This window comes from Paroedura picta, chromosome 1 (assembly GCF_049243985.1).
Source record: "Paroedura picta isolate Pp20150507F chromosome 1, Ppicta_v3.0, whole genome shotgun sequence".
NCBI lineage: Eukaryota > Metazoa > Chordata > Lepidosauria > Squamata > Gekkonidae > Paroedura > Paroedura picta.
The window spans coordinates 107,148,030-107,175,850 of NC_135369.1; the positions used below are offsets into that span (position 1 = coordinate 107,148,030).

At 41.3% G+C, this 27,821-nt stretch overlaps 1 protein-coding gene across 2 annotated transcripts; it reads right to left on the reverse strand.

The window, feature by feature from the left end:
• Positions 1-2,486: 2,486 nt before the first annotated feature.
• Positions 2,487-26,276, reverse strand: LOC143841072 (uncharacterized). 2 transcript variants are annotated; one of them, XR_013232572.1, is made up of 5 exons: positions 19,290-19,411; positions 11,696-11,825; positions 11,028-11,195; positions 6,687-6,798; positions 2,487-2,619 (listed from the first exon to the last, which is right to left on the reverse strand). XR_013232572.1 is itself a non-coding variant. In XM_077344820.1 (5 exons), exons 2-5 carry the CDS (start codon positions 19,362-19,364, stop codon positions 2,516-2,518), a joined length of 417 nt encoding a protein of 138 aa, XP_077200935.1. In that variant the 5' UTR covers positions 19,365-19,460; positions 26,208-26,276; the 3' UTR covers positions 2,487-2,515. The 2 variants fall into 2 exon arrangements, 1 of the variants encoding a protein (XP_077200935.1); XM_077344820.1 differs by lacking the exon at positions 11,028-11,195 and adding an exon at positions 26,208-26,276 and having other exon boundaries at positions 11,696-11,821; positions 19,290-19,460.
• Positions 26,277-27,821: the final 1,545 nt, after the last annotated feature.

A 27,821-nucleotide genomic window follows, 5' to 3' on the forward strand; every position in this document is an offset into this window, starting at 1 on the left:
TGTGAAAGTGGCTCAGCTGTTGGCTCCGGATGAGGCTAACAGATCACATCTATCTCCCGGGCATCTACTGAGCTCACAGGGCTCCAAGGATCAAGCCCCGGACAAGAAGACAAAAGCAAGTCTGTATAGAAAGCAGCCATACTCAGTATGGTCCATTCCTCATTGTATGGATGCTGGAGGTCAAAACTATCCAGCATTCTTTCTTTCAGCAGATAGTTCAGTGGGGGAGGGGGGAAAGGGGATAGGCGGATGAGAGGGAGAGAATATTGCTATCATTTTCAGTTTCAGGGAACTACCTTGGATGAATAGCAACTCCAGCACGCTATGCTGCCTAAATAATATGTATCCATGCTCTGGATTAGGCTCAGATTATATGAAATGGAACATGTTTCAAAAAGATGTTATTCACTACATTTTAAAGACTGTAGAGAACACACTTCCTGTAATCAAGGAATGATAGAAACAGGATTATCAGTTCTGAGAACAGACTGGGAATGGACATGATTATAAGAGGAGATTGGAAATTATTATTGCTTTAGGAAGCTTTGGTCTGATCCTGCGTTGAGCAGGGGGTTGGACTAGATGGCCTGTATGGCCCCTTCCAACTCTATGATTCTATGATTCTATGAAAACAAAACTGTCAAAATAAAAGAAACTGAATAGGCATAAAAAGATGTATTTGAAGAAAAGAGATAGTTTGGAGGGACACTTAGGGTGGTTCCCAATAAATTACTGAGCAAATAAAGGGGCAGCCCACATATAACCCACATGTAAAAGCTGTTCAAAGGTTCAGAGAAAACTATTCAGTTAAGACAGTTAAGAAAAGCAATGAGTGTTTAATCATTCAGTTCCCCATTAAATAAGCAATCATTTTGTTATGGTTTTCCTGGGATCATTCAGTATTTTCTTATTATCTAGAAACTAGTAAAAAAGCCCATTTGTAAAAATGGGCAGAGTGCAGGCATAAGGCGCGGTCCTCCTACCGTACTGGCAGCGGCTGGAGGAAGGCGCGGCTTGGAAGGGGTGGCAGTGCGGGTGATGGGAAGCACACATGCTGGAGAGTCCGGGGCAGCAAGGGGTGTGAGGAGGGTGGGGGTGTTAGCGGGCGGCAGCTGTGTGCCGGGGCGGTTGTTTGTGTCGCGGTCCGGGACGGAGCCTGTGGATGGAGGGGGGCTAGTAAGGGAGTAGCGAGGTGTGGGGGGGGTGTTGGGAAAGGAGCAGGGACGCCGCGTCCCTGCTCCTTTCCCGAGCGCTTCGCGTGCCTCCCCATGGGCCACTTGGCCCTAGATTGGCAGTCGTAGGGGCGAATCAGGAGCTGCTTTGCAGCTCCTGATTCGCCCTGGCGAGTTTTTATCACGGATAGAGCCTGCCCTAACTCCTCCCCAATAGCCCTGAGGGCTTTATTTAATCCGCTCCGCAGGAGCGGTTAAAGATAATAACATAATTAGCTGAAACTTACCTGACGGAATGGGCTTATTCAAGTATGGCAAAGAGACCCCATTCCTTGTTACTCAGGGGTTGGTCTCATTGATTTCTATAGAATTTATGCCCCAACCCCACTGTAAGGGTGGATATGATTGCAGGTACTGGCTTTCAAAGTTTTAGCTAATTCCTTCCAGCTTTCTTTCCTCAAAGGAGATGTGAGGGATTTCTATATTATCCCCTGTTCTATTTGTTCATCTCTTCTATATTTTGAGTCTTTTCCCTGCTGCTATTGTACATCTTCTAACCAAAACTGCAAGAACGGTCTTCTCTTTCTTTCTATCAGCCTTTCTTTCACTTGACATTTTCCTTATATTATCTTTTTTTTTACCTCAGATTTTCACTTCTCATTTCAGTGTACTTCCCTCCCCCCTTCCCTCTTTTCCCACTCTCTTCGACAGAGCTTTTCATTTTCTGAAAATGGCCCACTGAAGAAAGATTTGCTGTCCCATTCGTTCCGCACTGCCCCCATAAAAGCAAATATTTTCAGGTTGACTGAAAGTTTAACTTAGTTATTTTTTTTATTTTTAAAGAAAATCCAGCGTGACCTGGCACGTGTTGGTGCCCTTGCAACTTAACAAATTACTTGTTTTCTTGACCTAAGTTAAACACTGTGCAAATTTCCCTTGTCCATGTTTTCATTGTGTGCCAACTTTGCTGATAAATAATAAAGCATTAGTTGTTGGGCTTTTCACAGCAGACCTTTCCTAATTTACACCTGATTACCTCACACCATAATTCTGCAGATAACAAGCCAGCATATAAACTGGGCTAAAATGATCTCCCTCCATTTATATTAGGGGTGAAAAATAACCACAGAAAATCAGATTTAGTGAGTGAAATCCGACTGAAATAAACCCTAAAGGCTGAAAGAGAAAAATTGTACAATTATATCACAATATAGACAATAATACATGCCATGAGAACACATATTAAAAGCAAAACTGTTCACAGAATTCTTGTAGCTTCTCCAGGAACCCTCAGCCCAACATTTTCTGCACTTCTTTGTGTGTTTGCAGCTTTAGAGAGTTATTTACTCTGCAGAAGAGTGGAACCCAATGAAGCTTTTCCTATGACCGCTTGATAGACATGTATTGAGTCTTTCCCTTTCCAGCCTTTCATGGTGGATGAAGCAGCCTTAAAAAAAAAAGACCTGTTAAAATATCAACTATACTCTTTTTGCATGGGAGAGTTAGAGTCTCATTTTTTATGGATATAGATGCTCTATTGACAACCCATGCACACCGGCTCAGAATTCTCTTAATCTCTATAGCCATCACCTTCCAAAACAATAACTTTTTAAAATTTATATACTGATGCTATTTCTCTAGCAAGGTCCTGAATGTTGAACTGGTCACGCTTGGGATTGCCCCTTTCTGTGAACCCCCGTTTTAGCAAGAAATATTGTATAGTTGTAAATCTCTTGTCTTTCTTTACCCAGCCTTTAGTCCATTCCAGTTTATATGAAGTTCTACCTCTCAAAAGTGATTTAAGAATGGGGTCAGCCAGTCCGCCACACATTCCCTGGCAGGTGGTCAAGCATGGAATAAGAACACTAAGGAGATTCAAGGTGAGTTAAAAGACTTTCCCCCCATGAGATAACTTTTGTGATGTATTGTTGTCCTTGCCAAGGTTTTATGACAAACTTTCCTGATGGCAGAGTGCTGCCCTTGCAAGAAACCCTTTGTCTTTCCAGAGAACTCCTGAATTGTTTGTACTTTAAAGGGAAACAATTTTGTAGGTCTGGGGTAGGATAAACATTATTAAGCAGAAATACATTATTTTTATTTTCACAGGCTTGTATGATGTTTTAGCCTTTGCAAAAGGATGTGAACATTCACTATGGGGAAGTACACTCACATCCTGGGTCAGGAAAGACATGAGATTTTAAGAGGAGTCACAGTAGCATCTGTGTTGTGGGGTAAGCATGGTTTCTTAAGTGAAACATATAAAGCTGGATCAGATGTCAGCCTTGCTCCTCCTCTCATTCATCCAGAAAGAAATCATCATATAACCCTCCTATCCAAATGCATCTTTCCTTCACAATTATCTAAAAATAGTCCTTATTCAGCTAAGTCGGCCACACTTGGCATTTACCCATCATCCTTCAATTCTTATTTAGCTAATACAACTATGATTTTCAGAACCTTAGCCCTAAAATAAACTTCCTTTTGAAGAAGCAGATGATTTACAGTCAAATCCTAAATGGAGTTAGTATTTTCCAATCCCATTGATTCCAATTAACTTTGAAAGGTTTGACATTACGCAGGAATGCACTCTTGGAGCCCATTAAATAAAGACATGAAACAATAAATATAGGGTAATTGATATGGTAGAATTACATGATAATTTATTAAAATACAGTAACATATTTTAAGGGTGGGCTGCATGGGCAGTCTTACAAATGGTTGCTGTTTGGCCAAAACCACTCTGACTTGAAACTCTGACCAACAATTATGCAGGTCTTGTCTTTTCCTTTTCTGCACATGTGAAGCACTGAAAAGTGCCAAGCTTCATTTCCCCCTCTCCTGAGGTGCTGGAAGGCTTCTGCCTGCTTTGCAATGTTTCTGCTCCACAAATTTTGGTTCAAGATGTATTTTAATTAACATACAGAATGACTGTGCAGGTATGGCCATTTAAGGCCCTTTGCAGTCTGGGACCCACATACTTGAGGGACCACCTTGCGCCCTGTGCCCCCCGCAGAGCCTTGCATTCTGCGGCTACAAATTTGTTGTTCATTCCCGGACCTCGGGAGGTGCGTCTGGCCTCGACCAGGGCTAGGGCCTTTTCGGTCCTGGCCCCCACCTGGTGGAATGAGCTCCTGGAAGAGCTGTGGGCCCTGCGGGATTTACCAGCTTTCCGCAGGGCCTGAAAAACAGAGCTCTTCCACCAGGCTTATGGTTGAGGCCGGCACCTCCGTAGTACATCAGACCCCCCCACCAGGGTTATGCTCATGGTGAATGTTTACTCCTTCCCTTGGGTTATGAGCTGTGTGGTATAATGCCACCGCCGCTTGGTTTGGATTGGTTGGGTTAGGTTAAGATGTTGGGCTTTTTAGGAGATTTTATTGTATTAGGAGGTTTTTATGGGGGTTTTATCACGAGCCTTGTGGGAGTGGTGGGCTATAAGTCGAATAAATAAATAAATAAATAAATAAATAAATAAATAAATAAATAAATAAATAAATAAATAAATAAATAAGGTGTCACCTTTATTTGAATGGAGAATGTCATTAATGTGTCCCAAAGGGTGTGCCTAGATAACCCAGCCCACTGAAATAAATGGGTTAATTTTTGTAGGAGGCGCATTCCATATTTGTTCCAAGTTGTTGGAAAAGCAATATTGCTTGGAAAGTAGTATTGATTTCCCCAGACCAGCAAAAATACAGTGCTAGACTGGAAAATGTGTACAATGTCAAGTATGATATTTTCTTGCCTTGAGCGGTAGTGACTACCATAATACATATATGAGAAATAAACAGATGATATCAAACTCATTTGAATTATTGTTATTGGTGTTAGGTGCGAAGTCATGTCTGACCCATCGCGACCCCATGGACAATGATCTTCCAGGCCTACCTGTCCTCTACCATTCCCCAGAGTCCATTTAAGTTCGCACCTACTGCTTCAGTGACTCCATCCAGCCACCTCACTCTCAGTCGTCCCCTTCTTCTTTTGCCCTCAATCACTCCCAGCATTTTGATTAGTTGTATGATGTTTATTAAATTTTGTTGGAAGCTGTATGTTATGTTTTTGCTTTCATTCTTGAAGGCCAATGTTAACATAGGAAATACTCAATTGCTGGAACAGAGGAAGATTTTACAATTTGAATTGTACGGTGCTCAATATTAAATGCATCATGTCTTTAATAAATATTCTTAGGAATAATAAAACCTTCCTCTTTTCCAGCAATTGAGTGTTTCCTATGTTAACATTGGCCTTCAAGAATGAAAGAAAAAACATAACTCATACAGCTTCCAACAAAATTTAATAAACATCATACGACTAATCAAAATTTCATCAACATTAATATGCTGTGAGATTTTGGACTACGTTCCTTTCTAAAAAAATATTCATTCAGACACTAAATCAGTTATTGGGGGTCTAATCCCCCCCTTCCCTTGGCTGGCTTGTTGGCATGTTCCTGTCTAGAACAAAGTGGGAGAGCAGGTGTAAATGATATTGGTTTTAGTCTAATTATTAGAATTTTATCTAGATTTCTGTCTATTTCATATTATGTATTTTACTTAGGTACCCTGTCCCAAGACCATTTTTGAAGAGGGGCAGGTTAGAAATCTCAAAAATAAATAAATAAAGGAGCAAACAAACATGCAAACAAGTAAGCAAGCAAGTAAGTCAGACTGCTGAGACATGATTTGGCTGCCCCAACATTCTAAAGCAAGATGGTGGCAACTCAAGAAAAGAACTTCCATATCAAGGAATCAAGATTATAGAACACCCTCCACAGGGACATTCATCTGTTCTATCACTGTCTTCCATCAGTGGATGGAGAGTTTTTTTTGTGTTCTGCCTGGCATTCCCTCAATGAGACTTTCTTATGTTTAAATTTGGATGGGGTTGGGAGGGAGGTTTACCTGTTTTTACAATATATTTTATTATGTTTAGTCTAACTGGTAGCTGCCTTAGGTGGCCCTGATCAGGCAGAATGGTGGGCTATAAATATTATAAATAAATAAATTGTCAAGGAAACTTGACTGTTACACCAAGAGATAGAAGGAATCGATTATTATTATTAAATTTATATATTGCCCCTCTCAGACTCACCTATCAAGTATTCTGTGTGGACATAGTCAATGTGAGTCAATAATATGAATTAAGAGTGGGAATCTTTTTTGACCCCATCAATATTCAGTATTCTATTCCAATCCTTTCCATCAAAATCACTTCAAAGGCTAGAAAAAGAGATTGATTCACTCATGACCGTTACCAAAATAGTTTTCTAGGGCATGGGAAGAATGGAGTAAAAGAGGGTAATTCTTGTCTTATGTTTCTTTGAACCCACTGTTGTCTGTCTACATGTATTTACTTTGCATGGCCTATGGCTGAACCATGGAAATTAAAAAACAAACTGCTATTCAGCTAGTCATGTCAAAGGTGACTGCCGTGCCAAACAGACTGTGAGACAAACACTCACTCTGATTAGGAGGCCTCTTCTGCAGTGCTGCTGTCTCCACAGTTACATACCTGTCTGCAGAAGCCTTTCGTTTATCTTGTCTATGTGGGAAGTCCTGGACGATACCATCAATCTGAGAGATGAGAGGGATGCTCCTTTGACATCTAAACAAAGGCTATCATGCTGCAAGAAAGAACCATAGCTTTATACCAACAAAGTTCGTTTGAACTACATGATGTTCACACACAAAGTGTCAGAACAGTCGCCATGTTCACATACGGGTTTTGTGCTCTGAGAAATATGTTTCATGAATGAACCAAAGAGGTTTGTCACTCACTGAAGTGATTTTGTGCAATGTGTAAGCTTCTTTGGAAAACTTTCACTTACCTCAGGGGCCAAAACACACAATATGTGTGACACAAGTTAGGTCACGGTTGCCGGCTTGACCCAACTTGTAGTCAGAAATATGATTGGGGGAATTCACCTTCAAAGTATTTCATTGCACCATTAGGCATACAAGTGGTCTGAGGTAGGAGGGGGGACTTCAGGCTTCCCTCTGGCCTTGACTTTAGCAGCAGAAATAACCACAGGGGGGCCTATTTCTTGTTTTCTATGTGTCAGGAAGGAGCAAATAGTCCTCCCGTGTGGCCACTTCCACTAGCAAAAATAGCATGGAAGGGAAACTAGAAGCCCCCCCCCCCCTTTGTAGCACTCCCAAGCCAATCAGAGCAAAGGAACACTTTGAATGTTAGTTTCCCCAGTCATATGTGTGACTACAAAACAGGTTGGGTGCCCATGGCCCAACTTGTGTCACATATATTGTACATGTTGGTCATTAGCCATACACAGTACAGCACAATAACACGGAGCTACAGTAGTCCTAGAGTGCAGGAGCAAAGGCCTCTACTAGCTCAAAACATGAGAATTTCAGTTCTAGGTCTGAAAAAAGGGCCTTGCTTTGTTAGCATTGCACTGCTGTTGCCTTGCATATCTCAAAGAATCAACTATATTGGTAATATAAATGATTAGCTCAGTCTGTTTCCATACTTTGGGAAACAGCAAACTTGTGCATATTTCCAGTGAGAAGGTATACCTGATATGGGTTCAGCTCCCCCTTTGCATGATACCCAGAATAGAGGCAAACCCATTTCCCTCATGGAGGCATCCTCTATTACATTTTCACATAACATGAAATGCCAGTTCTCAGGGAGCTGTCATTTTACTCAGCTTTTCAGGTAGTCCCGTTAATTAGTTATATCTAGGATGCTGAAGGATTGTTTGGTTGCTCTGTGGATATGTAGCAAACATTGCAGCTGATATATAGCAAACAAGATATGATCACCTGTACATACAAATCCTTCTTCTCCATTAGTACCAGAGACTCCGTTTTCGCCCATAGTACCATAGCCTTCTTTTTTCCTTTTCCTTCTTTCCCATGTTGAGGCTGTTCCTGGCAATTCTTCCTTTACACCTTATGCCCTTCCCTCTCTGCAGCTCTTGTCTCTTGCTGATTGTGTTCAATGTGTTTTTAGTACCTCCTTTATAACCTTCATGACTACCATGCAGAAATGCACCATCCTCACCACAGATATTTTTTTTAAGACTTAAGGAAGAGTTAAACATATCTCCACTTTACTAGAATCAGTTCAAGGCACTCCTGGATGGAGGATTTTGTGTGTATGAGGCACATTTATGCATTGCAATCACATGCTGCATAAGGATTGTATTGATCCCTGGGCTGATTCTGCACTTTGTTTTTTTCGGTGTGGATCCTGCTGAATTCAGATCAAATTGAACTCGGGTCTTCCTCCCCTCCTCCTCCCCCACTGAAACAGAAAAGTGTTCTGCACTTGATTGGGAAAACTCAGAAGGGGAGGGGGGAGCCATACCCAGACAGAGCCTATTCCTTTCTTTCTTTTCTTGAATGGGGGTGATTGAGGACAACAGAGAAAACCATGAGGCAAATCTCTATCCACAGAAATGAGGGCTTCTGCAGTTTCTACAGAAAGAAAATTAAGGCTTCCTCTTTAAGAAAAGCTAACAGCCTTGGCTGGCTTTGCAGGTTTGCCCAATCAGGGTTTCTGTACTACAGAGTCAGCTGGCCAATCAGAACTGCTCTACCACGGAGGGAGTGCTTTCTCATGCTTTCTGAACCGCAATATTCCAATATCGAGGATTAAAAGCACTCCTGGATATGGCGAAGAAATGGTAGGGTGACTCCGGATCAATCCTGCTTGGTGCAGAGGGAAAATTAAAATCGCCCAAAATCAAAACAGAAATCGCATTCTGTGTAGAGGGCAGGGACTGAATCGACCTGGGATTGGAATAAAAGCTCCGTGCAGTTTATACCCTGGTCTAATTGCTGCTATTCCAAAGGCTCTTGAAGGATCAGGTGGTACAGCCAGATCCACAACTGTAGCAATAAACTTCCCAGCTAACTGGCTATTTTTTTTTCTAGAGGTACCCTTTGCCTCACTTCCTGTTTATAGTTGCTGGGGGAATCTGCCATCTGGATGCAGCCTTAGCTGTGCCAACACATGAAACAAGGAAATCAATGTGGTACATTGAAGTAGTGTTGGACTTGGATGTGAGCTGCCTAAATACCCACACAGCTGTGAAGTTTCCTGCATAGCCTTGGGTAAGTCCCCCAGCTGAACTTACCTCACAAGGTTGTTGTGAAATTAAATGGCTATTCTGAGCTTCTCAGAGAAAGGGCAGGATACAATGGTAGCAAATAAATAACCTGGAGAGAGCAGATGGCTGCAGAACAATGTGCTATCACAAATGCAAACTACACAGCATCATCAAATGAAACAGTGTTATGCCAGAGTGAAGACAGGGCCTAAGATTTATTCTAATCAAACTTCACTCTACTCAAGAATAAAAGTCGGAACATCTTTAACCATTTTTGGACACTGCTCTCTTTTTCTAACAGCGGACACCTCATCCCCTCTTAGGTGATTTCCCCCCCTGACCTACGTAAAAGTTGCAGTTCAATGAACGTTCTGAAGCTCTATTTCCCATCCCCTTCACATGTCCTCTGAAAAGACTGCAGAGCATTTCAAAAGTGACATTGTGGTTTCTGCTGCTAAGAGTTCTGTATTTCACATAATACAAAGTATTTTAGCATTTTAGGCATGCCGGGTTTCATCACTCTGCTTGTCTTTAGCTTTGGGAACACAAATAAGTTCCAGGAGATCTATCACATGTTTAGAGCAGACCAATCAGTAGGTGCAGAAAGAGAAGTAGTTGCCAAAAGAGCAGATGTGTCCAAAGTCTGTACCAGTTAATTTCGTGACCTACTAAAATCACTCGGAGATTTATACTGCTAATTACTGACTTTGTTTCTGATTTAATCACCCTTTGCTTCACCTTTCTAAAAATGTTAGCAGAAAGAACTCCCTACAAAATACTGCCTGATGATAGGCAAGATAAAAGGAATATGTACTGCATTATCATTTAACAAAGCACTTTTGAAGGAATATTTTGAAATGAAAACAGAAAGCTTATGTTGTTCAGCATAAGACTAGATTTTTTTCCCCCAGGTATGCCATTAGGGGGGTGTATCTTTTATTTTTCATGTGACTGGGTGGCTTTTTAATATTTAAATTTGATACCATAACTGTGAGCTTTGGAAAATAAAAAATGGAATTTCACACAGTAAGTAAAACATGTTCATTGGTATATTGATTCCTTGCAAGAGTCAGAGCTGAGGGCAATGGGCATAGAAGGGATTGTAGCATCATGGAAAAGGGTCTGAACCCTTCAACCTCCCACTGGGTTTTATTGGAACCAGGATCCCTGAATCTTGATGGCAAAGAGGAAAAAATAGATGCATTCTTTAAAATCCTTCAGGGTCTTGGGAAGCCAATGCATGGCACTGGCAGACTGGAATGTTGAGGAAATTATGGCATTTTTGGAAGTTTGGAGTGCTACTTCAGCAACGTATTTTAAGGAACAATCACACAAAGTAGTCTTTAGTGGGATACATGATGGAAGGGTCCATGATTCAGTAAGATATTGAATGCCACATGCAAACATGAAATGGCAGGCCAGGCTTCAAAGTATTAATCTTAATCCTTAACCATATGCTGGTGGAAGTTTAGGGAGGAAAAAATGCTAAAGAAAAGGGCATGACTTCCACTCAGCAGTTTTGTACAATTCCACCAGAAACAGTTTCTTTGCAAGCCCTGTTGAAACTTGAATTGCACAAGTATACAATAGTAAACGCCAGATAATTTCTGTTATGATTTGATAATAGAAATTATTCTGGGTATGTGTCCTGTTTATCGTTGTAGGTTTTCATATTCCAAATATAAAGTCGGTTTACTCTGAAATTCCAAGATGCAAGCACTCCTTAAAATTACAAAATCTTTAATCTGGCCAGTCACAAGATCAAACATTGTTCTCACCTGACATATTACATCCTTTACTATTTCACACTATTTGTGTCATGTTTGAATGTTGTTAATCTTGGATGGACCACAGAAGCAGAAATTGAATGCATATTTTCAACAGTGTATGACTTCCATTCGCTATAAGAAGAAATGCTTATTTAAGCATTCCCTAATGTCCGTCATCTATCAAGAAAAAAGATGCTGCTTTTACAGATTATCAGATCTTTTGCACTAATTTGCTAACAATGTTCCAAACATAAGGGGATTCACACACAAACAATAAAAATATCAGCACTAATAAACCTATTATTTTCCTAATCCAGGGAAATTTGTTGTCAGGGTCTTAACTCTCTATGAAAGGAATGTTGTTTCATTTCAGATCTAAGATTTCCGACAAGGCAGACAATGAACTTTCTGAAAGGCAAGAGCTTTGGTTTGTTTCTTTTTTATAAACTCACAAACATGCTCAGACATAGCTTTCCTTTCAGCCAATTAAGCTGTTTTAAAGCAAACTGGTCAAACAGTGACATCATAGTAGGGGGCCATGGAATCAACTGGATGATATAGAAGGCAGAACATTTAAATGGTGACTTCTCCCATTGTTTCCCTTGCCTGAATCTTTTCTCCTTGGCCAATGCTGCCCGAGTGACCCTATACAATTGGGAGAATTCAAAGTCACTGACCTTAAGAGATGCCATTAAGAAGGCAACTGCAGAATAAAATTTCATGGTTGGAAGCCAACGTACTGTCTCCTTCCAAGTCTTGATGTTGACAATATTTAATCTGTATGCCTTCTTCCCATCATTATCCTAGCTTTCAAAGTAAACATCAGAAAACACAGATGATCATACATTTCTGTTAATAACTACACCTGTACATGTTTTTAACACTAGTCCAAAGAAAGACCATTTCACAAAACAAGGTTTTTATACTATGACAATGAATAATTGCAAGAGGTGATTTTCAGTTTACTAATTCAAATTATGGACTTTTTTCCTCCAGCATATATTTCATATGACATCCATTGTCTTCTCCAGCTGCTGGATATAAAATTGGTGAGTTTCAACATCTGTCTAATGACCATACAGTTTCCCATGTGCGAAGACAAGGCAAATTCAAAACATTCTGTTAATAATTGGGGACACTGGGGAAAATGTTCTCTTTGCCATTTTTTAATGAGGACATCAAAACCTGTGTTTAACCAGCCAACAGATACAAAATAGAACCTTGGGAAACCTAAGAATGTTGCAATTGTTGTTCAGTCATTATCACAGAAAAAAGTATAGCCCATGTAACTCTTTCTCAGAAAAGTCCATGTGAGTTATGATATATATTTTGTTTAAAAAAAAATGAATAGCATAACTTAATGTCAAATTACTAGTTTTTGATAATGTATTTTGGTGCCAAAATGTTAGTGCAAGAAGCTTTAAGGGACTGTTCTGTTGGTGAAGAAACTTGATGAGTAGTCCCTCCACCCCCTCATCTCTAACTCAAGGTCACCCATTATCTGGAAGAGCAGGGAATCAAATCTAGCTTGCCACATTAGAAGCCTCTACTCTTAACCACTACACTAAGCTGTACAAATTGCCATAGAGAGATGTAACTAGAGTGTAGGCAGAAGAAGCTCTTGCAGGAGGATGGTATATGTCTTTTTTTTACTTACTCATTGACTTATAGGATTCTTTTCCTTTAAATTTGGACCTTCTGGCTAATGGCTTCTCAGAGCAATCTAAGGGGGGAGACACTCAGATATGATTGTGTGGTTAATAAGGTTTGCAATTTGAGAAGGGAGGGATGCTTTTTCTTCTGCGTTCTGTGTGTGTGCGTGCGCACACATGTGCAGGTGCATGCATGCATGCATACATGAAGAGGGGAGTGCTACACAGCCCCCTTTGCCCATCCCAAGCAGCTCTTTCCTCCTAGGGAACTGATCTCTGCAGTATGGAGATGAACTTTCATTATGGGGTTCTCCAGGTCCCACCTGAACAGTGGCAGGAATGCTAGTCTCCAGCTGATACCTGGAGATCCCAATTCTTGAGTTTCTCAAAGCCTGGAAAATATTTCAGGGGTTTCTCAATGGTAAAAAAATTGAAACAAGTTATCATAGAGGCAGTAATTGAGAAACTCTCAGTAAGTTCTTTGCTTGCCAACGTTTTAATGTTTGATTGAAACAAACAACTGTGTTTGATTCACTCTGATATGGAACACAGCGACTGAAAGGTGTTCAGTTCTTTAAGCAAATTTCTTTAAGCAAACCATTTCCGGGTCCGTCCCTCCCCGGCGAAGCCGTGGCTTCCCATGGGCCCATGGGGAAGGGAATCCCTTCCCCTTCCCCCACCCCAGGGCACTTACATGTGTCCTGGGGAGTGTCTGGGGCAAACTGCCAACAATGGCGGCAGAGAGCCCCTGGGTAGCTGGGTGGGCAGGAGTGAAGCACATCCCGATTGGGCCCTCACCCAGACTGGCCACACCTACTCTCCACCCACTTAGCCCTTAACCAAATATGTATACCGCTCCCCGAGTGATTTAAAGATGGCCACAACCATGGCACTTTTCTAAATACATGGCCCTTCACTTGCTGCAGCATGTTTACTGTACCTGGTGTTCTAAGATGGGCATAAGGATGGTGTTTTGAGGATATTACTATGATTTCTTTGTCATGGAGAACCTGGTAAGTAGACAGATGGGGAACGCATGCCTCAGCAGAGATAAAAGCAGAGGAAAAGCTCTGCTGGATCACACCAGTGGGCTATTCAGTCCAGAAAGCTGTTTCACACATCAGCCAACCAGTTACCTTAGACAGCCAACAAACAAGGCATAGCCCATGATGCTGCCTCCTAGCACTAAGATGTTTTCTGCCTTTGAATATGAAGGTTCCCTCAATATGGAAAATGGGGAACCTGTTAGGTTGGATGCGCTCGCTGAGATTGATAGTTACACATACCGTATATACTTGTGCATAAGCCAAGTTTTTCAGCACAGTATTCACACTAAAGTCCTCCACAGTTTATACGCGGGTATATACGGTAATTTGCAGTTGGCATTGGTATGTTATCACTGAACATGGAGAACAATTCTTTAAACACTCTGGCTATATTTGTTTGTTTGTTTATACCTCGCTTTTGTCCCCAATGAGAGTTCTAAGTAGTTTGTAGCACTCTTCTCCCCTCCTCCATTTTATCCTCATGACAAATTTGTGAGATATGCTAAACTGCAAGAGAATGACTGGCCTGAAATCACTCAACAATTGTTTATGGATATGAACCTGGCTCTCCCAGATCCTAGTCCAATACTCTACTTCACACCTGTATCATGTTCCCAGGCAGCTTCTCCTGCCCATCCAAACCAACAAAGTATGTTGGTATATAAGACAAGCTAGGGTGATGTATCAGCAAAGATAACTAATATACTGCAAGTAGAGAAAAATCTCAAGGTGTACGTGTTCAAACAAAACAAGCATCCATTTTAGTACCTGTTCTATCATCAGCATTCTCTTCTAGCATTGTGTCTTCTCAGAACCATGTGGTAGAACCATTATGAGGATGAAAAATCAGCTTAATGAAAAATAAAGTGGACCACAGTGATGTCTGCTAGGGTATTTCTAAATTAGATACCATTATTGATACAGTTACTTGATATTATTAGATCACTGGATTGTCATGTTTACCTGGATAATGTCATGCAATTGTAACTTGAAAATGTAAACAAAACTAATTGATGTTATACAGGAAGGCTATCCCACTATATCCTCACACCAAACCTGTGAAGGACATTAGAGCAGGACATTAGGCTTCATGGCTCAGGAGGTATACAAATTAACACCTTGTGGCAAATTGTCCCTCATTCTTTAAAAATCTGGGCCAAGAGCCAAGAACTATGCAACTAGTTCTGTGAACCCAAAGAGTCCTTAGTGTTGGTTTTCTCAAACAGCATCCATTCATGCCATATGGCGATCTTCTTTTGAAACTGAGGGCAGTTTCAACACCAGCCTGTGTTATGGCACTAGTAAGTTTGTTGTTTTAATGGAAAATAGCCAAAAATTCCACTACTACGACTACTAATACTATTATTTATTTAATTAATTAAATTAATATCCCACCTTCCTCCTGGGACTCAAGTTGGGTTGCATAAGAATAAAACTCCCCATAAAAACCTCCCCTAAAACAGCATTATTCCCACAAAAACTAAGATAGCAAGATCCCTCCTACCTCCCACAGTCAACTAACAAGGGGGTGCGCTTGTTAGTAGCAGAGCCTGAATGGGGCCCGTTGATCTTATTAACCCAGCCTCAACCACAGACCTGGTGGAAGAGCTCCGTTTTACAGGCCCCGTGGAACTTTGCCAGCTCTGTCAGGGCCCTCAGCTCTCCCAATCAGCCTGGTAAATGTGATATGGAATCTTAGCTGACTGCAAAAGTATGTCCACAAGGACTCTTGTTAATGTTGTCCCTTCTCCTGAAAAGCACTGTTAGTGAGTGGCAACCCAAGGTGCTGTCTTTGTTACCATTGTAATCTGAAACTATAGAACACTTTTTAGAGAACATTGAAAGTGTTAGGATAGAGCCATTCCTCTTATTGGTGTATACACATTTCTTTAGCCTATCTATCACCTCTGGTTAAACAGCTATGACAGATTTTTTTTAAGTATTACAAAAACCTGCTTACCAGAAATGATACTGAGATCAAAGCGCATGCCACAGGAAATTATGACCCCTTTCTCATTTCTACTTTTCAGTACTTGGGGTGGGTTTATAATCTGTCTCTGTCCTTATCAGAAAAGCCTGGATGCTGTGATTCTGTGTCATTTTGTGAGGTTTGGTTTTCCTGTGACTGCTACTATTTCCTGGCTACTTGCTACTGTTCCTGTGTAGACGCATGTTAAACATGATGACTTGCTGTATAGAAGCCATGTGCTGTCATAATGTAACATCATTAAACAAAGTGTTTAGAGCAGTTTTCAGCGGAGCCAGAACATGAACAACAAAACCCGCCAATTACAGTGTCATTTTCTGTAGTTGTTAAGGTTTCAAATGTCTCCAACTTTCTCGGGCAGGCCATATTGAGCATGTCAGAGTGAACATCTGAGATAACGATTTGCTAGGCAATGTGCAATTCTCACTCCCCCCCTTTTTAATATCAGAGAAGAAAGAGTTCTTTATAATAATTTGGCTCAAATGTCTACACACATTGCTCCAGCGTCTGTAGCAGCATGTGTTTCTAGGATTGTTCTGGAAGAGAAAATGCAGAAACAGCAGGGAGCAGAAGATAAACAGGCAATTCGTGACTCATTAAAACCAGCATTGGTAGCCAACATTGTGGAGTGTGTGAAGGCCCCAGATCCAGTTCGCCTATAAACTTTTCTTTACCAGCTGGACTTAGCATCTGTCAGAGTTTGGAAGGAGAGATAATCTGGTACAAATGATTTCAGTGTGTCGCATTTATTAACCTGCCACCTTACATAACACTGCTGCTGACTGGGAACCCAGGGAACTGTTTGAACAATGACACAGCTTATTGTTGCAATGTTACGACTTTGCTGTTAAAGACACCTTTTGGGGAAAAATTCAACAAAGACGACAGAAAAATTGTACTGAATCTAACGCAAACAGCAGCAAAAGCAGTGCCAAAACAGAGATGAGCTCAGGGTCTTATTCCAAGAGGATTATTTTCCTTTTGTGTGAGTGTGTTTGTGTGTGTGTGTTTTATTTCAATGCAAAAAAATAAATAGGAACATTTTTAAAGTGATCAGCCATATTATCCATCAGACATACTCGTAAACAAAACAAATGCCACACGGAGAACTCTCATAGTCATTTCTGCCCTCTCCAACTGTTCCTCCTATCTGGAGTAATTTGGTAGGCAAGTGCTCTGATTTCTGACAGCAAAGATTGTGATCCTACTTATACTCATTTGGTCAGAAATCTCACTGAACTCAGTGGGACTTACTTCTGAGTAAACCTTCACTAGATTGAGCTATAAAAGTAGTTACCAAAGCATCTCACAGCACATGATGCAAAAGTAATAATTCTCATATACATCAAAATGGCAATGTTAAGCATTTTTCACTGTCCTTTAAAACCACTTCAAAAGACTAATTCTGCCCTAATTAAACCTTGTGGCTCAGATTCCCCTTAGGATTCAGAAGTGTTCTGAACCTATAAAGATCTTTGTACTGCTATACTAAGCATAGGCTCTGTCTCTGTTTACGCTAGAGTAAGCAATCTATGGCTGCCCTCCTATGCACACTTGTATGGCAATAATTCTCACTCAACTCAATGTAACTTACTTCTGAGTACACCTACATAGGATTCTGCTAAAATAATTGATTACCTTAGCAGTCATATTTTGCCTTACATACAGCAGTGGGGGAAGGTATGATTTTAATAATGAAAACAGGGAAAGGAAAAAAGGGTTTATATAGCTGATCTTCCTCCACAGCAAATCAGCTTCCTTCTGATTACAGTTCTCAATAAAATTAGGGGGGCACACAGAAGTACGCATCGCATACAGTCCCACCTTCATGGCCTTTGTTCCAGACTGGAAAAAAGAAAAGTCCACAGAAAAGTAACCAATATTGACTTTGTCACCAAACATGGGCTTTGGAGAGATTATGTGATAGAGAAAATTTTCTAAGCAGTGCCTACATGTTCCTGTTCCTGTTGCCAGCAAGTTCAAATTAATGGATATGTTTGTTTTTTATTACAAGATGTGCACATATTAACTTATAAAATATGGATAAGCTGCTTCAGGAAACAAAATACAGAGTTGCCATTTAAAAATAAAGAAAAACTGCAGAGACTTTGGGAAACAGGGAAGGGAGGAGGCAAGCATGGAAATACCTCACATTTCATAATGGTTAGCCCATTATTTGTAGTTTTGAAACTTTATTGGTCCCTGATCTAATCTTTTCTGAGTATAAAAACATTAACATATGGTTTAACGCAGCACAGGGCTGGAAAGTCCATATCCCAAATGTGCATTGTATGCAGGGTGACATTCACACTAAATATCATCCCATAGGGTCTGTACTCCATTTTACCTGGGGTTGGAGAGCCATGAAATCTCTGGAAAAGTTGTTCATGAGTCTGAACCAAATGGTGCACAGTGTACTGAGATAGTAACAGTGTATGCTCCTGCCAAAGGTTGTGGCTCAAATGTCTCTCTAAGTAACATTAAAAATCTGCTGCTTCATGCCTATGAATTTCAATATTTATAGTGTTCAATAAAATGGTCCACTGTCAGAGGGAGATGTGCCACTGTGCACTCTCTGAGCAGATGGGCTGCAATATGGCACATTTACATGGACCAGCTGTGGAGTGCAGAAATGAATGCTGGTCATAGGCAAGGTACAGCCGCCACATCTGGAATGCTAACAGACTGGCCTCTGTATCCATTGTAAAGTTTCCTGCAGAAGGATGCGTTCTGATTTAAAGCTGCTCACCAGTGTACCTTAAACTGCATCAAGAGTCCTCATTAACACAAGAGACTACAGTGAGGTTTAGGGCCTGGAACTTCTCTGTTGGGCATCTGTTAGAACACAAGAATGGTACTCTGTAGTCTATTGTAGAAGCACCCCAGGGAGAAATTCTTTCATGTACAATGCTGTGTTCAAAATTTTTCCCTTTTGCTTTCTTCCATTTATAATGGAGAATGTAACATGGTCTGATAATAACAAATAACTAATATGTTATGTGGAATTGTTTTAAAAAATATTTTCAGGCACTGAAAATTTCAATATTCCTTCCACATAAAACTTAGTGAAAAACATTTATCACTTGTATACATTATACCTTGAAAAACCTAGCACTCTCAGGCCATTCAGCACATTATGCTGAGGCAAATTCAGGGTTGCCACATATAACAGCAGCTCCATAATGAACGTACTTTTTTTGATAGGCATATAGGTATATTCGTTACAATTATATTTCCTATTTGTCAATGTAATATGATTAAAGACTTATAGGTGAACTCTTAAATTGTAACATGTGCAGTCACCTGTAATTCACATTTGTTTCCCTATTAACCGTGCTTGAATATCATCTGGACTTAGAATATTATACTGATATTGCAGGATAAAATTAATAGGGCACAAACCGAGCTAAAATGTTTTTTTTCATTACAATGTACAATAAACCTTTATTCAGTCTAATGTTTTAAGGGAGCTCCGAATTGTTTGAAGAATTAGTACATGATATGACAATGAATGAAGCCTCTCATGTGCCATTTTCAGAAGTTTAAGTTAGAGGTGACCTTGACCTTTTCTGCATAGAAGACTCACCCAGCCATTATGCCATGCTGTCCCCTTCGTTTTTTGCCTTGGGATAGTTCTCCTGATCTTTTCCAATGTCGGCATGGGGGGGTTTGGCCCTTTCCCCTCTTCTCTTCCACCAGAGGTTTTCCCACACAAGGTAGCTAAGGAACATGAAGTGAAAACTCCCCCCCTCCAAGTCTGAAATATTATTTAAAAAAAATAAAACCATGGTTATTGCATTATGATGCTGCAGCATTCTAACAAGCAATTTTGGTCTCTGGGACTGAAAACAAGAAAAGCCAAGCCACTGTGTATGCCTTTTCCCCAAAAAACTGGAGTCCTCAGTGCTGTTCCAGAAGCTGTGAGTGAAGTCCTACAAGCTAAATAGAGAACACAAAGGGCAAGCTGGCAAAGCTGTAGACAACTGGAATGGCACAATGAATTTTTAACATATTATACACACCCGAAGTCTATCCAGAAAGGGGTGGCTCATATGTCCAATAATAAATAAATCTGTATCTACTAGATGATGCTGCAGTCTAATATAGAAAAATACAGATGCACTGGGAAACCAATATGGCATTAAGATATCTAAATTGGACTTATATAGAGTCGTCTCTCTTCAGTAATTCTTTTATTCTTATTTCACACAAGTCCTGACGCATTTCACCTTACAGCTTTTTCAAGGGACGTTTTTTGTATTTAAGGACCAACTTCAACTTATTAAGGAATCTCCTGATAGAGTATAAGGTCATACAATAGCTAAACTTAGCTTGTGGCGCTACATCTGAAGCGGCACAAGCTAAGTCTAGGTATTGTATGACCTTATACTCTATCAAGAGATTCCTTAATAAGTTGAAGTTGGTCCTTAAATATAAAAACCATTCCCTCCGGTCTGATGAAACACCATTGACAACAACTCTTTGAGTGCGGTTATCTAACCAATTCCCTATCCACCTAACTATCTGAAAATCCAGATTGCAATCCTTCAATTTATCCATCAGAATATCATGGGGAACCCTATCAAAAGCTTTACTAAAATCCAAGTAAACGACATCAACCGAATTTCCACGATCCAGCAAACCTGTTACTTGGTCAAAAAAGGAAACCAGGTTGGTCTGACAGGACCTGTTGGAGACAAGTCCATGCTGACTTCCTTGGATCACCAATTTGTCCTCCAGATGTTTGCAGATTGCTCCCTTTAATATCTGCTCCATTATCTTCCCCACAACAGAGGTCAGACTCACTGGTCTGTAGTTTCCCGGGTCATCCATCCTCCCTTTTTTGAAGATCGGAATAACATTTGTTCTCTTCCAGTCCTCCGGGACATCTCCAGTCCTTAAAGAGGTCCCGAAGATGATGGACAAGGGTTCTGCAAGTTCTCCGGAAAGTTCTTTGAGCACTCTCGGGTGCATTTCATTTGGCCCAGGGGATTTGAACTCATCCAGTGCAGCTAAATGCCTCTCGACAACCTCTCTATCCATGTCAACCTGCCACCCAGACACTATCCTTTGGCTACTGCCATCTCTAGATGTGCCTAAACCCTTTGACCTGTGGGGAAAAACAGATGTAAAATAGGTGCTAAGCCTTTCTGCTTTCTCTGCATCTTCCATTAGAGTTTGTCCATCCGCACCCAACAGTGGACCTATTGCCTCCTTTACTTTGCTCCTCATCTTTTCTTGTTACAATGGGCTTCCCTGGCCAATCTTAGCTCACTCTCAGTTTGGCCTTTCTGATGATTGATCTACAGTTCCTAGTAACCTGTAGGTACTCTTCTTTAGAGCTCTGTCCTTTCCTCCATTTGAAAGATTTAATAGTGATGGCTCCCATTTTGTTGTGTTTTGGAATAAACATAAGGCAGATCAGAAATCTGATTGTGTGATTGGTTGTGTACAGTAGGATGTGAATACATCTTTGCTTGACAATTGTATGTTGATTATTGTCCTGGAATGCAGAGAGTTCCCACCCTCCATCCTGGAATCAGGGTGCTGCTGTGCTTGCTCACCAACCCAGAGTGGGGCAGCATAGCTGGGCAGTGGCAGCCCACACCTGGGCTGAAGGGAGAGAAGGGGAGTGTATAGGCGATGACTGCAGCATAGTCATGGCCTCCATGTGTCCTCCTGCAGGAAGAATCACTGCCCCAGGAACCTTGCCAACTGTTGAGGCCACAACTCAAATGAAGAAAGGGGAAAAAGGAAAGGGAAAAAGGAGGATCTGGGTAATTATTGACCCATCAGCTTGACATCTGTAGCTGGTAAAATTTTGGAACAAATCATCAAACGGTTTGTCCTTGAGCAGCTGGAACAGAGAGCTGTGATTTCTAAGACTCAGCATGGGTTTTGCGAGAACAAGTCATGTCAGACCAACCTTATCTCTTTTTTCGAGAAAGTGACTACCTTGCTGGATCAGGGGAATGCCATGGACATAGTTTATCTGGATTTCAGTAAAGCTTTTGATAAGGTTCCACATGATATTCTTGTTCACAAAATCGTAAAATGCGGTATGGATCCTAATTCTGTCAGGTGGATCGATAACTGGTTGACAGATTGTACCCAAAGAGTACATGTTAATGGTTCAGCATCCTCTTGGAGAAGAGTGACAAGTGGATTGCCCAGGGATTTGTTCTGCCTGTGCTGTTCAACATATTTATAAATGATTTGGATGAAGGATTAGAGGGGCTACTTTTTAAATTTTCAAACAATACTAAACTGGGAAGGGTAGCAAACACAACAGAAGACTGAATCAGAATACAGGATGATCTTGATAGCCTCGAGAGGTGAGATAAACTGAATAAAATGAAATTCAATAGAGACAAATGTAAAGTTCTGCATTTAGGTAGGAAAAACCACTAGTATGTGCAAAAAGGATCTAGGAGACTTAGTAAACCATACATTGAACATGAGTCAGCAGTGTGACTAGGTAACTAAAAAAGCAGATGGGATTTTGTGCTGTATCAAACAGAGTATCGTGTCCAAATCACGGGAGGTGATGGTACCACTTTACTCTGCTCTGGCTAGGCCTCACTTGGAGTACTGTGTTCAGTTTTGGGCACCACAGTTGAAGAGGGATGTAGACAAACTGGAGGATGTCCAGAGTGCAGCAAAGATGGTGAGGGGTTCGGAGACCAAGACGTATGAGGGAAGTCTGGGGGAGCCTGGTCTGTTTAGCTTGGAGAGGAGATGACTGAGAGGGGATCTGATAACCATTTTCAAGTATTTAAAATGGTACCATATAGAGGATGGAGCAGAGTTGTTCTCTCTTGCCCCAGAGGGATGGATCAGAACCAATCAGATGAATTTAATTAAAAAGAAATTCCATCTAAACATCCTGCTGGTGAGAGCAGTTTCTCAGTGGAACAGGCTTCCTCCAGAAGTGGTGGGTTCTCCATCTTTGGAAATTTTTAAACAGAGGCTGGATTGCCATCTGACGGAGAGGCTGATTCTGTGAAGGTTCAAGGGGTGGCAGGTTACAGCAGATGAGCGATAGAGTTGTGAGTGTCCTGCATAGTGCAGGGGGTTGGACTAGATGACCCAGGAGTTCACTTCCAACTCTGATTCTATGACAGCACTAACAAGTGCCGAAGGAGAACCCCAGGAGGGAGGCCAGGAAGCGGGACCAAGGGGCACCAAGGGGGGGCTTGTAATGCCCAGGGCTTGCCTGCAGTGAGGGGGGGAGTCTCCTGTCATGCACCCTGGGAAGGGCACAGCCCCAGCTGGACCCCACCGGGCAAAGCAGCCAATGAGGTGGAGAACCTTTGCCAGCCCAGCCATGGGGGTGGGGAGGGGCCAGAGGACTGAAGCAATCCAGCCTCCCACAACCCAACAAAGGGGCCAGCCAAGAAGGGGGTGGTCTATGGATGGCAGCATCAGCCTGGAAGGGACGGAAAAGCTGCAGAGAACACTTACCTGCAGGAGAGCTCCCTACGTGCTAGGACACTGAGGACTTGGAAGAGGGATGGGGTGGGACCCAGGTTAAGAAGGCATGTGAGGGGGACAGGGGAGGATATGAAGGAGGTACAGAGAGGGAGAGAAATCAGAAGCTGTACAGAATGACAAGGCAATAAAGGAAGATTGAACTAATTGGATGATTGTCTGGCTTGTGTTTGGGGAAGTGGTCTGTGGCTCCCACAATGGCAGAGGGCGGGGCCAAGACTAAGAGCGCCCCTAGAGGCATGACAATTATTCATAAAAATCATTTTGAAATGAAAACCTAAATAGCCATGTATTTAGTTAGAAAATTAATATGCTTCCTTCCTTCCTTCAAGGTCACTCACAAACTAAAAACAAAATCACAAAGTAATTCTTCATTTCTCAGTTGAAATGGAGCTTATTTCTCATTAACTTATGAAATATTCCCAAGTGCTGGGTGCAGTTTCTGATGTGGGATGGAGAAGCTGCCATTTCAGAACTTAAAATTTCTAGAGTGTGCATATTTTTAGACATCAGAGCCATTATTTCCAATATTAGCCTTTTAATTTAATTTCTTATACACTAAAGAGACATCTATCAACAAATGTATCTCCAGATTTCCACAGTCCACAATTTCTTCAGAAGATTTGGTTTTAACTATATGATATGTTGTTCTCTATCTAGTTCATATCATGCAATGAAGAAAGGGGTGGTAATGTTACTTTCCAACAGCATGGAATGTTCATATGATTTTCTCAGTTCTTCTCTACATTCCTCAGATATGACAAAGGCAGCCTTCAGCAGCACAAATAACTAATGGCTTGTCCGTCAGACAAATAGTGCCACACTTCAGAGTTGTCTGGTCTGACATGTGCTTGTCATGGATGACTGAACGCATAGGTTTTCCCAACTTGGAGGGGATACTTTAAGAACATTGCTTCTGACAAGAAACATGTCTGTTTATGGTCAGTCCAGAGAACGTTTGCATTTGCACTGGGGGCAGTATCCTTTTGAAAATCTTATCAGACAAACTCAGACTTATTTCACAAGACACAGTTTTTCTGTGGCTAAGTCAATATGTCTGTTAAAAATAACATTGAGAAGTTTCCTCATGATTAATGCAACACTTTGTTTTTCAGGCTGGCATTTATAACCCCATTTATCTGCCAACATTTGTGAGAGCAAAACTGTGGAACACACCCATAAGGATTTTATACTTAATTTACATTAATGCAGTCAAAGATGAAGAAAACAAAACTAGAAACAGCTACCATAAAATAAAATAAATAGATGCCTTTATATTTAACTTGACTTTTTACAGAATATAGAGTAGGTCAAATTCTTTTATTATTATGGTATTCATTTCTCGTCTAGTAACATTTGGTATTATTTACACTTGGAATGGCAGCCATTTCTAGATCAGTAATGTGCTAAACCTGCGTGACATGTGGGCCTCCAAGCAAATGTGTGACTGGCATTACATTACAGGGAGCCAGTGTGGTATAGTGGTTACTGTGTTGGAATAGGACCAGGAAATCTGGACAGACAGCTGTATTCCTTACCAAAATCTTAGATGCACATTTAAAAAGCATAAAGAGGTCCAGTAAACAGCTGAAACATAATGCTGCTTCATTGCCCCTCTCCCTTGCTAAGGATGACAAGGGAGTTCATTTGCTCCATTATTTGCTCTGATAGTTGATGATCAGCATCCCATTCTCAGTTGTTCTGTGATCTGTAATGACCTAGGATTTGGTATGTTTGTTGAGTGAAGTTCTCACTCCCGGTTTTTTTTCCATATCTTCTTTCCTTTGTGGTACACAGACATGAAAAGTGCAAGTGTGGTAACGACTGCTGTGTATTTGTTAAGACTCCACCTTTGCTCTTGGGGACCTTTTGACAAAAGTCTGTATTTATACCTTTATGGTTATGGGATTGTATAAATTCATGTGGGGTACATTGAAATAGATTACACTATGGACTCTAGACATTCCTGGAGGCTCCAGAACAGCCTTTCTCAACTTTTTTACCATTGAGAAACCCCCGAAACATTCTTCAAGCTTCAGGAAACCCCAGAAGTGGCATGATCCTGCAGAATATCATTGGGGAACATAGCTGTATAGACATTCATCTGGGGCCCTTCCCTTTCCCACCCCATCAAGACCCATTATTGGTCATTTTGGGAAGATGGAGCGGGTCATGTCACCCAATAAAGGTTTAACAAATTTAAAAAATATAGAGTAAATTAATTAACTCCCATCTATTTGGGAAACCCTTCCAAGGACCATCAAGAAATCCCAGAGTTTAATGAAACCCTGGTTGAGAAAGCCTGGTCTAGAATCATAGAGCTGGAAGGGGTCATCTAGGCCATCTAGTCCAACCCCCTGCTCAATGCAGAGCCAGCCTAAAGCATCCAGTGTCTGTCTAGCTGCTGCTTGAAGACTGCCAATGAGTGGGAGCTCACCACCTCCTGAGGTAGGCAATTCCACTGCTGAACTACTCTTAACTGTGAAGATTTTTTTTCCTGGTATCTAGCCAGTATTGTTCTACATACATCTTATGTTCTACATACATGACTGTGGGTCCTATCCTCTGCTGCCAACAGGAACTGCTCCCTGCCCTTCTCTAGGTAACAACCATTCAAATGCTTAAAGACAGTAATCGTGTCTCCTCTCAACCTCCTCTTCTCCAGGCTGAATATCCCCAAGTCCCTCAGCTTTTCCTCACAAAGCTTGGTCTCCAGGACCCAGATCATTTTCATCACTCTCCTCTGAACCCTCTCAATTTTGTCCACATCTTTTTTGAAGTGAGGCCTCCAGAACTGCACACAGTACTCCAGGTGGGGTCTTACTAATGCAGTATACAGTGAGACTATAAAATTGTGTGATTTTGACATGATGCCTCTATTGATACAGCCCAAGACTTCTTTAGTGCTGCATCACACTGTCTGCTCATATTTAACTTACAATCCACAAGTACCCCGAAATCCCCTTAACACACACTGCTACTCAGAAGGGTATCTCCCACCTAGCATACATACCTCTCATTTGTGCGATCCAGATTTAGAACCCTGCACTTCTCTTTAGTGAATTGCATCTTGAATTGCCCACTTTCTCAGCATGTGCAGATCTTGTTGAACTCTATCTTCTGGGGTGTTTGCTACTCCTCACAATTTGGTGTCATCTGCAGATTTAATGAGGAGTCTCTCCACACCCTCATCCAGATCACTGATGAAAAGTACCGGATCCAGACCCAAGCCCTGCTGCACTTCACTGCTCACCTCCCTCCACTCTTTCTTTCTTTCTTTCTTTCTTTCTTTCTTTCTTTCTTTCTTTCTTTCTTTCTTTCTTTCTTTCTTTCTTTCTTTCTTTCTTTCTTTCTTTCTTTCTTTCTTTCTTTCTTTCTTTCTTTCTCTCCTTCATTCATTCATTCATTCATTCATTCATTCATTCATTCATTCATTCATATTTTTATACTGTCTTCCCCGAAGGCTCAGAGCAGTTTACATATAACTGAAACTATACATGAGGGAGGGGAGGGGCAGGGGCCCTGCAGATGTCGGTTGGTTGGCCTGGCCTCAGCCAAATGCCTGGTGGAAGAGCTCCCTTTTGCCGGCCCTGCGGAACTGTTTTAGTGCCGTCAGGACCCTGATCTTCTCTGGGAGCTTGTTCCACCAGGTGGGGGCCAGGACAGAAAGGCTCTGGCCCTGGTTGAGGCCAGGCGAACTTCTTTTGGGCCAGGGACCAGTAGCCGGTTGGTGGCGGCTCTGATGAAATATCATTGATGAAATATCATTGACAACCACTCTTTGGGTGTGGTTCTCTAGCCAGTTCCCTGTCCACCTAACCATCTGAAAATCTAGTCTACAATCCATTAGAACATCATCTAGCTGAGTTGACAGGGGAAAGATTACACTTCAAATGTCCTCTTCTCACATGTGTATTCATCACTTATTGACCTAGGTTAGGACTTTCTGTACAGCAGTGAAAATAAAGGGGTGGAGCAATAATGAAGTCAAATGGGCACTGCCAGAAGAAGAAGAAAATTTTTATACTCTGCTATTCTCTACCCAAAGGAGTCTCAAAGTGGCTTACAATCATCTTTCCTCTCCTCTCCCCACAACAGGTACCTTGTGAAGTAGGTGGGGCTGAGAGAGTTCTGAATGAACTGTGACTGACCCAAGGTCATTAAGCAGGCTTCATGCAGAGGAGTCAGGAACCAAACCCAGTTCTCCAGATTAGAGTCCACCACTCTTAACCACTGGTTCTCCCATTTCAGTGCCAGTGCTTTTTAAAAACATCATAGTGCATTTAAAAACTCTCTCTACAAGTAGAAAGCTAGAACAGCAGGATGAACTCAGACTTTTATCACTTGAGGGATTGCTTTTTTGACATTTTTATATGGGAGAATATTTAAAATGGCATTTTATACATGCAACCTGTATACTCCAGACTACCAATTTAGGACTAAACAATCTCATTCTGCTGAATCCGTAGTTGAAATGTTTATCAATAGGTGATGCTTGGGTTATGTGAATAAACAGACCATATCATCCCCCAAACAGAACTGTCATATCATTGAAATGCTTTTCAATGGAGACAATTCACCCATTAGGCAGGCAGATGTCACATCTCTAATTACATAACTAGAGATC